This window comes from Neolamprologus multifasciatus, chromosome 11 (genome assembly GCF_963576455.1).
Source record: "Neolamprologus multifasciatus chromosome 11, fNeoMul1.2, whole genome shotgun sequence".
NCBI classification, from domain to species: Eukaryota; Metazoa; Chordata; class Actinopteri; order Cichliformes; family Cichlidae; genus Neolamprologus; species Neolamprologus multifasciatus.
In genome coordinates, this window is record NC_140449.1 from 10,883,325 (window position 1) to 10,894,583 (window position 11,259).

General features: G+C 38.3%; 1 protein-coding gene across 1 annotated transcript; it reads right to left on the bottom strand.

Annotated features, from left to right (window-relative positions):
* Positions 1-651: 651 nt before the first annotated feature.
* LOC146507852 (C-C chemokine receptor type 1-like) lies at positions 652-5,520 on the bottom strand. Its single transcript, XM_085178058.1, has 3 exons — positions 5,464-5,520; positions 3,397-3,598; positions 652-3,177 (listed from the first exon to the last, which is right to left on the bottom strand). The coding sequence occupies exons 1-3, from the start codon at positions 5,518-5,520 to the stop codon at positions 2,282-2,284; spliced, it is 1,155 nt and encodes a 384-aa protein (XP_085034184.1). The 3' UTR covers positions 652-2,281.
* Positions 5,521-11,259: the final 5,739 nt, after the last annotated feature.

Sequence of the window (11,259 nt, forward strand, 5' to 3'; positions counted from 1 at the left end):
CAGCAATCTGATGATGAGAAGTGCAAAATAAGAAAAGCAGATTTCACTTCCTGTTTGTCCTTAAGTGAGATCATTACAAATACACAGCATATGGTGGTACAACTTCACACCTTTACAAAATGACTGCTGGGTTTTATATAAAGTACAAGAGACTTTATTAGTATCATTTTCGCTACTATTATTATTTGTTTCTTCCTCTTATTGGTCTCACTGTCGTACAGCCCGGCTGCTCATCATAGATTCTACACTCACAGGACACTTTAATAGAAATGTTCTCTATTCTGATGCTCACTGTGAACTTTAGCAGGTTGACTTGACCACGACTGCATGTCTGAATGCTCATTTTCATTTTCTGAAGTACATACACCATCCCCTTTGGCACTGCAAACCATCCTGTCTTCAACGTCCCTTAAGTCAGCTTTCTTTGACATTTTGATGCTCACCTTGAACTTCATTGGGTGAACTTCACCATGTCTGCATGTAGTCACACAATCTGTTCAGTTTTGCAACAGTTGTCACTCATATCCTTTGAACCTTTTATTAACATACTGTATGTGAAAATATGAAAATTCCAAGTATTTGAATTCTACATGGGGAAAAAAAACATTATTTTTGGATTACTGAACTGTTTCCTGGGGTGGCTGTAGCTCAGGTGGCAGAGCAGGTCAGCCGCTAATCAGAAGATTGGTGGTTCAATCCCACGCTGCCTCCTGGCTGCATGCCAAATATCCTTGGGCAAGATACTAACCCCATGGTTGCCTACTGGTGGTGGTCAGAGGGCGCCAGTGTCCGGCAGCCTCGCCTCTGTCAGTGCGCCCCAGGGCAGCTGTGGCTACAACGTAGCTTGCCATTGCCAGTGTGTGAATGTGTGTGTGAATGGGTGAATGACTGAATATAGTGTAAAGCACTTTGGGGTCCTTAGAGACTGTGTAAAGCGCTATACAAATGCAGGCCATTTACCATTCCAGGTAATATTTGATGCAGTGGCAAAACTATTCCATTTGTACACCTAAAGGACTCATCACGTCTTTATTCTTTTTTTAAAAAAGGATTAATTTAATTTAAGGAGATGAAGGGGCTTGTTACTGCTTATCCTGAAACGTACTTTCACCAGACAAAGGAGTTGTATTTTTCAGCAAAACTGGCCTTTTGTGTTAATATGAGTAAAAAAAGAGACACTGAAAAATGTTTTCAGATAAAGAGGTGTTTTGTTTGTTTCGTTTCAAAAAATAATACTTGTTAAAAAAATCTATAATACTAATCTTTACAAACAAAAATAATTCAAAAGCTTAACTTGATCAACTTTCCCTGAATATTCTAACTATCAATAAAGTCTACCTCCACTAATGGTACTCTGTATGACATCATGCTGCTGTTTTATGATGGTGAACAACTACCTCCGTCTCAAAGAACTTTTGATCTTCTTTCTTTTCATCTCTGTGTACAGAATTTGTCATTACAATAACAATGAGAAACAAAAGAACATGCTCGCTGCAAATATTCTTCTCAAAAGCAATAATGTACTTCTCCAACATGACAGTCCACTTGATGACCTTCATGTGACATGAGTTCGAGATCTGCAGTATCATTTATTGTCTTAGCAAAGCAATAATACAAAATCCGGATAACAGATGATTGGATGCCTGACTCCAATCAGCTCCATTGGTAAACAATGACAAATACAAGGAACCACAACATAATACTACAAACAAAAGAACTATATAAGGCTGAACATCAGAAAACAATGTGGAAGTAGAGAAAATTACAATTCACACATCTAGCTATTTCACATCTTCTTTTGCGCAAAGAAAATCTAAAACTGTTATTTACGCTATAACTACGCTATTTTTGGTGCATTTCTGCGAAATAGCAAACTCATTAAAAATGTGTGAAGAACAAAGCAAACTGTTACAAGTTGCTATAAACAGCAGGTTCAGTTTAATGGACCATCTAATGTAAGTCAGCCTGAGCAAAACAAGGAAGGGCATCACATAGTAAGATACTAGAGATTCTATAAAGCAGTTAGCAGTGCTAACATGTTAATTTTATAAGTAGGCAGAATTTACTTCTACAATCTTATGGTCAGAATCAAATATAAACCAATGTAAATGCAAAGGGTCCAAAAGTGTACAGAGACATTTTGAAGGTGACTCACAGGTGAAGAACACTGTGATATTTGTCAAATAGAAGTGACCAAATGAACAAAACAAACATGATGCATGGTCTGCAGTAATAACGGTGAAACATTTGTGTCAAAATACTTACAACTGCCCTCCACCTTCTACAGTTTAAAGGAGGAGGTGATTTCAGAGCCCCTGGACATAACTGAGCTCCTCCTGAATGAGCTGTCTGTCAGATCTCTGCTGTAACCAGGCATCAACTTTTTCAGCAGCTGCAAGGCTCGTCTCATAAACTTCTCTCCCACAAAAGCATATATGATTGGATTCAGACAGCAGTGAGTGTAAGCTAATGCCTCCGTCACTGTTATTGACAGGTTTACATTTTTGTACCAGGTTTCATCATTGAGGATTATTTCTCTTTCCTGAAGAAACTCCAGGAAAAGGGAAATGTTATATGGAGCCCAGAGCAAGAAAAATACAACCACTATACAGATGATCAGCTTGACGATGCGGTGCTTCTTTGCGGTCCTCATGTTTACCAGCCTGGGGATGATCCTGGAGTAGCAACCTACCATCACCAGCACAGGAATCACAAGACCCAGCACATTTGTGGTGAACAGGTTGTAATGCTCCCAGACTTTTCTCTCCTCGGGATAGTCACATCCAAACTTCTGGGACTCTTTTGTTTCCTGTATGAAGATAAAATCCGGCAGAGAGACAAACAAGCTCAGCATCCAAACGAGCACGGTCAGAATGATGGCTGCCCTCTTTGTGCGATAACGTGCAACCCTGTGAGCGTGCATGATGATCATGTAGCGGTCCAGCGTCATGACAACCATGAAGAAGATGCTGCTGAAGAAGCCAATGTGGTGAGAGCCGGAGATCAAACGGCACATGAAGTCTCCAAAGGTCCACTGGCCAACCCTGGCGTTGTGAGAGAAGAAAGGCAGCGTGAAGACAAAGAGGAGGTCAGAGAGAGCCAGGTTGAAGAGGCAGATGTCTGTCAAGTTGCTCTGATTGCGATGCTTCACCAGGACACACACCACTAGCCCATTACCTTTGTGAGAAAAGATGCAATAAGTGTAAATGTCACACTGTTACATATTCAGAGTCTCTTTCTCTCTGTCGGTCTCATGTTGTTGTGTTGCACATAAACACACCTGCATACAGAGTTTAGGCCTAAAATGTGCTTTCTGTTCCCATAAGGGACAACAGACCCCTGCAATGTGTAAATACAATACAATCCCACAATATAGACACAAGAAGACACACCTACCTATGAAGCCCAGGATGAAAACCAAACTGTAGAGAATAGCAAGAAACGCTTGGCTGAATTCCTTTACATCGGTAGAGTTGGCTGGAGCATAGTCTCCATAATCAAAATCACTGTAATTGCCATAATTGTCTTCTGTGTCATTATATTCTGCTGAGAGAGAGAGAATGATGTCATTAGTACTAGTAGTAGTATCAGTAATAGTCTTTCAACTCTGTTTGCAAATATTAAGATGCATAGTCAAAAAACATATGCAAGTTGATCAAATGTAAAAATTTAATTGTATTATCTGGATAAAGAAAAAAAAATTATACATATATATATATATATATATATATATATATATATATATATATGTATATACATAATTTATTTATTTATTTTTTTGGTTTTTGGCTCCTGGGGAAGGTGAATAGAAAATTAAATAGTATTGCTGCTTCATCCGTTTTTATTGGGACAGAAGAAGAACGTGCTAGTTAAAGTAGTAGCAGTAGTATTCTTGCTGACATGTTGCTGTTTGAAAAGGGAAATTTCCTTAACCATGAGCACCACAAATGCTACTCCATTCAGCTCTGCTGCATTGGGCTTTTGGCCCCCAGCCAGTTGATAATTGATTGCCACCTTTTGGTTGTCACAGGTACTCCCTCCTTAGGAAAGTTCTCACCACTTCACATCAATCCATAATGTGACGCTCCTGTATTAAAGTAGGATTTAAGTCTCCTTGGCTATGATTTAAACCTGTAACTATTCTGAAGAAAGGTCATAAAAGGCTTTAAACCCATAAATCCAGCGTCAGCTTGTACAATCATAAACCTGCTCATTTCAGCAGGCGTAATAAACGTTACTATTCAATTTGGCCTGTTTGTTAATGATTATTTTTCACACTGGTATGTTTTGGTCATAGTGATATTATTTAACATAATTATCATTGTACAATTCTATTATCATATTGTCTACCTTAAAAAAATTACATGTTTGTGGGTGAGATGATTCTAGATTACAGTAGATGTAAAGGTCAACCACAAGACATTGTGGCAATGCATATCTTTTGAATAATTTCACAAATGATCTTCAAACACAGTAGACTAAACTTTAAAAAAAAAAACACGTGTAGACTAAATTTAGAAATAGCAATCATGAAGTAATTGTGATATAATTTCAATTATAGCATTTGGTTTTGAATCCCTGCGGCAACTCGTACAGCTGTGAACGTTACACATTATTAAAAATATATTTTTAAGAACTCTGAAAGATATTACACTATAAATATACTAAATTCTGCATTACTATTAAAATGTATTCACCTGACATGGTGATATCTCAGTGATGTCTCTTCCGAACACGTCAAGTCAGGAACTCTTTTTTTGATTTTTTTATTGATGTGATCCCTTTAGATGTTCAGAGATAAACTAACTGTCTTAAAGTCAGCAGTCTTATAATGAGGAGCACAGTAGAAAAGCAGATTTCACTTCCTGTACGTCCTCAAGTGAGATCTTTATCAGGAGTCTGCTTAAAATCTAGACAGCTAGATAATACTTCAAAGTGCAACACAGCATTTGGTGACCCAAATTCACACCTTCACAGAATGACTGCTAGTTTTTAGCGCGTCACAATGCTTATTATTATGATCATTTCTTTCTTTATTTGTTCCTTCATCTTCTTGATCCCATTGTTATACATTACCGCTGTATATCTCAGGACACTTTAGTAAAGACACCTTGTTATCACTGGACTGAGTTTTGCTTTCAGAACTACCTCAATACAACATGGCATAGATTCAACAAGCTGCTGGTTCATATTGATGATGATAGCTTGCCTCTGGCATCAAAAGCACATTTTTCACCCAGAGAGCTGCCACTCAGTTGTTTTGTTTCTTCTGTAAACCTCACTGATGGCAGATATAGATAACAACAGAGATGAAGATAAAAATAGAGATACAGTTTGTGATAGAGACGTAGATAAGATAGGGACAGAGATAGAGTTAGTGATAGCAAAGGAGATAAAGACTTAGTGATAGAGATATAAACTGCAAGTTAGACACTGAGGCTTTTGGTGATGAGGGGGCTCTACCTTGCAGCAGTTGGGTGTTTGTGTCACATCTGCCCAGAGGTGGGAAAGTACAGACATTCTCTACTTAGGTAGAAGTACAGACACTAGTGTTGAAAAATACTCCAGTAGAAGTTGAAATAGTGAAAAAGTACAGTCACTGAAATGAAGAAAGTAAAAAGTTGCTCTCCAGATGATGTTTCTGCCAGCTGTTTTTGTGCAATGCTACCTGAACCTTGTTCTATATTAATGTAATAAGAAAATAATATTGAGATTACAAACTTTACTTCTGTTTAAAATTAAATTTTAATGAATGCACTCAGTTTGAATCAGAAAATGAGCAAAGAAAAATAAGAAAATTAAAAAGAATTTCTGTTGCCCACATTGTAGAGGGGGGGCCTTACCCAATATCTGATCTTTAATGTAATCCTTAAATTTCTAGTTCACAAACAAGACTGAGCAGTCCCTACCTTTAAATATAACCTCTCTTCTTCCTCTCCTGCCCTGTCTTTTTTTAATCTTTCTTCATCAATTAGTGACGTTTGGTGTCTTTCTTTTCTTTCCCTGTGAAATACAGCAGCTGGACCTTAGGCTAGCAACACACTGTGAGATAAACTGCAGACACAAACAGTTTGTGTGTTTGGTGATGTTTGTTGAGCTGATAAAAGTGCTGCATTTTAAATTAACTGCTATTAAAATAAAAAATAAAAAAAATTATCCCCTTTATCCTCGCTCCTCTTTTGCAGCGCTAGCTAGATGACGAAGCACAGCAACCGCAACTTATGGACGCTTAGACACTCGTTCTGATGTTACGCCCGCAAGTTTTACAAGTTTTAATAGCACCCTAGTTTTCACACAGTCATACTCACCCTGTGCACTTTATACACTCACCAACACACCCACATAGCGCTTTCAACACTGCGCGGGGGCGGGGTCTTCCATGTTTCACAAACCTTGCCTCGGACTGTCCTTTTATTATTACTTCCCCTTCCCTTTCTTTTTCTGTCAAGTAAGATATTTTCATACTATACTATATTACACACAATGTTATAACTAAAATAACCTGAATACCTGAAATAACACTAAAAAAAAGTGATTAAATAAACAGATAAAAGAAATATGTGAACAAGAGAGAATTTATAGAGCTGATCTTGGAAAAGCAAAATTGGTGTGAATTTTGTACTGATGGACTTTTCTTAACTTCATTAAACTGCTCATTAGTATAATATTCACATTGTTGATCATCTTTATGGGTGTAGAAATTATTTTCAGGGTCTATATCATTTTCCAAGACCCATAGTCTGTGATCAGTATACTAAAAGGGTTTTAGTTAGGGCTGGGTATCGTCACTGATTTTTAGAATCGATTCAATTCCGATTCACAAGGTCCAGAATCGATTCGATCCACGATTCGATTTAATTCGATTCGATTCACTTCGATTTGAATATGGGAAATTTTGACAGTCAGAAATATTATAATTCAGATTAGTACATTTACATATTTTTGTATCTATAAAAAGGAAGCTGACACACGCAAGACTTTATCAAAGGTGTGAGCGTCACAGCAGATGCCTTTGTGTCAAAGTAGCTGAAGATAAAACACAGAAACACATGAAGGTGATTTTTCCTGGCCTGGGATTTTATAAAAATATTCTGCAGTACATCAAAAACGAAAGAAAACCATTAATCAACATATGAACATTACCTCAGAAGTTACAGCGGTTTTATTAGAGACATGGCTAAGCATTTTGCATTTTGCATAATTTTAAAAATTTTAAATTTGTTCAGCATTGAACGGCAGAAATTAGGTTTTCTTTTCGGAAGTATATAAAACAGAAAAAAAAGTCGGCCGATAGCGCTGTAAACAACGGTAGACTTGTGCGTAACAAGCAAGCGAATAATGCAGAAAACCTTACAGAGAGAGAGAGGGGGAGAGAGAGAGAGAGAGAGAGAGAGAGCTGTGCATCGTGGTCGAAGCAAAACAGTAAAAGTAAGAGTGAATACATGACGATGTTTTTGTGAAGCGTAGTTTGGATCCTCTTTTGCTGCTGGTTCGGTCAATATTGTTTGGAGAGACATCAAACTAACAGCTTTAGAATCAGCGCATAAAGGAGGTGAACACAAAGCGCGGACCCGCCGACAGATCAGAATCAGCGGGCTGTCGGCTTTCCGCCCCGACTGTGAGAAATTCGACATCTAACTGATTCTGATCCGCGGTTGGGCTGTGTGTTTAAGTCTTTGTGCAGAATCCGTGTTCCTGCTCTCATTTACTGTTTTAGCTGTTTGGTGGTTGTTGAAATTTTGTGAGATTTCACCAGAGATTCTGGCATTTCGGGCAAAATAAATTTATATTAAAAAAATCGATTCAGGATTTTAATGAATCGATTTTACGTAATCCAAGCCAGAATCGATTTTAATCGATAAATCGATTATAAAAACCCACCCCTAGTTTTAGTCCCAAATCATATATATACAATGATTATTTACAGGGAAGGTTGGTTCTCACTTTACTAAGAAAAGTTATTATCATCATATTTTGTCATGTTATATGATTCTTATGTATAGTTGGTTTTTAAGAATTCCTAATGGAGAATTATAATTTTCATTTAACCTGTCATAGTTCATTTCTAATATTTATCCAGATCTGAAACTAATTTAATGACCACAACTTTTTGTTCTTCTCGGGTTCCTTTGAGTTTGATTGCAGTTTGCAGTTCATGTTGATTTAACCGTTTTTAGTCTTCTTAGTATTCCTGCTTGTCATGCTATGTCTGCATTTTTCTTTGTCAGATGCTCGTTTATGTAGACACTGGTTCCTCACAGGTTCTTAGCGTGTTCTTTTTGATTTTCTATTCACAAAGCCTGTTATTATAGATGGTTTTACTCTATTACTTTTTGAAGGCAGAGAATGGCAAACCTCAGTGTCTTTAATATTAATAGTTATTCACTTGCCACTGAAGAAATTGACAGTTTGTTGCTCCAAAGAGTCGACGTCAGCTTCAGTAGGCTCAGTGACTTCCTGTGCCACTACAGCTCTAGCATACGTTCTGTGTTTGGTCTCCAGTCCACTTACTATTAAGCCATTCATACAGGTATACTGCTCTAGATCATCCACTTGGGAATCAAATAGGGCTTTTTTTTTATCCTTTTCTATTCAATTCAATTCAATTTTATTTATATAGCGCCAAATCACAACAAAAGTCGCCTCAAGGCGCTTCATAGATACAGAGAAAAACCCAACAATCAATGACCCCCTATGAGCAAGCACTTTGGCGACAGTGGGAAGGAAAAACTTTTAAACCTCCGGCAGAACCAGGCTCAGGGAGGGGCGGCCATCTGCTGCGACCGGTTGGGGTGAGAGAAGGAAGACAGGATAAAAGACATGCTGTGGAAGAGAGACAGAGGTTAATAACAGATATGATTCAACACAGAGAGGTCTGTTAATGCATAGTGAGCGAGAAAGGTGACTGGAAAGGAAAAACTCAATGCATCATGGGAATCCCCTGGCAGCCTACATCTATTGCAGCATAACTAAAGGAGGATTCAGGGTCACCTGGTCCAGCCCTAACTATATGCTTTAGCAAAAAGGAAAGTTTTAAGCCTAATCTTAAAAGTAGAGATAGTGTCTGTCTCCCGAATCCAAACTGGAAGCTGGTTCCACAGAAGAGGGGCCTGAAAACTGAAGGCTCTCCCTCCCATTCTACTTTTAAATACTCTAGGAACAACAACTGGGCCTGCAGAGCGAGAGCGAAGTGCTCTAATAGGGTGATATGGTACTACAAGGTCATTAAGATAAGATGGGGCCTGATTATTTAAGACCTTGTATGTGAGGAGCAGGATTTTGAATTCAATTCTGGATTTAACAGGAAGCCAATGAAGGGAAGCCAAAACAGGAGAAATATGCTCTCTCTTTCTAGTCCCTGTCAGTACTCTTGCTGCAGCATTTTGGATTAGCTGAAGGCTTTTCAGTGAGTTTTTTGGACATCCTGATAATAATGAATTGCAGTAGTCCAGCCTGGAAGTAATAAATGCATGAACTAGTTTTTCAGCGTCACTCTGAGACAGGATATTTCTAATTTTAGAGATGTTGCGCAAATGGAAGAACGCAGTCTTACATATTTGTTTAATATGTGCGTTGAAGGACATATCCTGGTCAAAAATGACTCCAAGGTTCCTCACAGCATTACTGGAGGCCAAGGTAATGCCATCCAGAGTAAGAATCTGGTTAGATACCATATTTCTAAGCTTTTCAGCACCGAGTACAATAACCTCAGTTTTATCTGAATTAAGAAGCAGAAAGTTAGCGGCCATCCAGGTCTTTATGTCTTTAAGACATTCCTGCAGTTTAACTAATTGGTGTGTGTTATCTGGCTTCATGGACAGATAGAGCTGGGTGTCATCTGCATAGCAGTGAAAATGTATGCTATGTCTTCTAATGATGCTGCCTAAGGGAAGCATGTATAATGTAAACAGAATTGGTCCTAGCACTGAACCCTGTGGAACTCCATAATTAACCTCAGTGTGTGAAGAGGACTCTCCATTTACATGCACAAATTGGAGTCTGTTAGATAGATATGGTACAAACCACTGCAGTGCAGTACCTGTAATACCTACAGCATGTTCTAATCGCTCTAATAGGATATTATGGTCAACAGTATCGAATGCTGCACTAAGGTCTAGCAGGACAAGCACAGAGATGAGTCCACTGTCAGAGGCCATAAGAAGATCATTTGTAACCTTCACTAAAGCTGTTTCTGTGCTGTGATGAACTCTGAAACCTGACTGAAACTCTTCAAATAAGCCATTCCTCTGCAGATGATCTGTTAGCTGTTTGACAACTACTCTTTCAAGGATTTTTGATATGAAAGGAAGGTTGGAGATTGGCCTATAATTAGCTAAGACTGCTGGGTCTAGAGATGGCTTTTTGAGTAAAGGTTTAACTGCAGCCACCTCAAAGGCCTGTGGTACATAGCCGATTATTAGAGATAGGTTGATCATATTTAAGATCGAAGAATTAATTAATGGCAGGACTTCTTTGAGCAGTTTTGTAGGAATGGGGTCTAAAAGACACGTTGATGGTTTGGAGGAAGTAATTATTGAAGTTAACTCAGAAAGATCAATTGGAGAAAAAGAGTCTAACTTAACATCAATGGTACTGTAGATAATATTACATCTGTGGGATGATTATTGGTAATTTTTTCTCTAATGATAAAAATTTTATTTGTGAAGAAGTTTATGAAGTCATTACTAGTTAACGTTAAAGGGATGGTTGGCTCAAAAGAGCTCTGACCTTTTGTCAGCCTGGCTACAGTGCTGAAGAGAAACCTGGGGTTGTTCTTATTTTCTTCAATCAGTGACGAATAGTAAGATGTTCTGGCTTTGCGGAGGGCTTTCTTATAAAGCAACAAACTATTTCTCCAGGCTAAATGATGATCCTCTAAATTTGTGACACGCCATTTCCTCTCCAGATTACGAGTCATCTGCTTTAGGGTACGTGTTTGAGAATTATACCACGGAGTCAGGTACTTCTGATTAGAGACCTTGGTTTTCACTGGAGCTACAGTATCCAGAGTCGTACGTAGTGAGGAGGTGAAATTATTAACAAGATAATCGACCTCTGTTGGGGTAGCGTTCAGATAGCTGCTCTGCTCTGTGTTGGTACAGGGCATTGACGATGATAACAGTGGCTGGATTATATTCTTAAACTTAGTTACAGCGCTTTCAGAAAGACATCTACTTTGATAAAGTCTACTCTCCGCTGCTTTGTAATCAATTATTGTAAATGTAAATGTTATCGGGAAATGATCAGACAGGAGAGGGT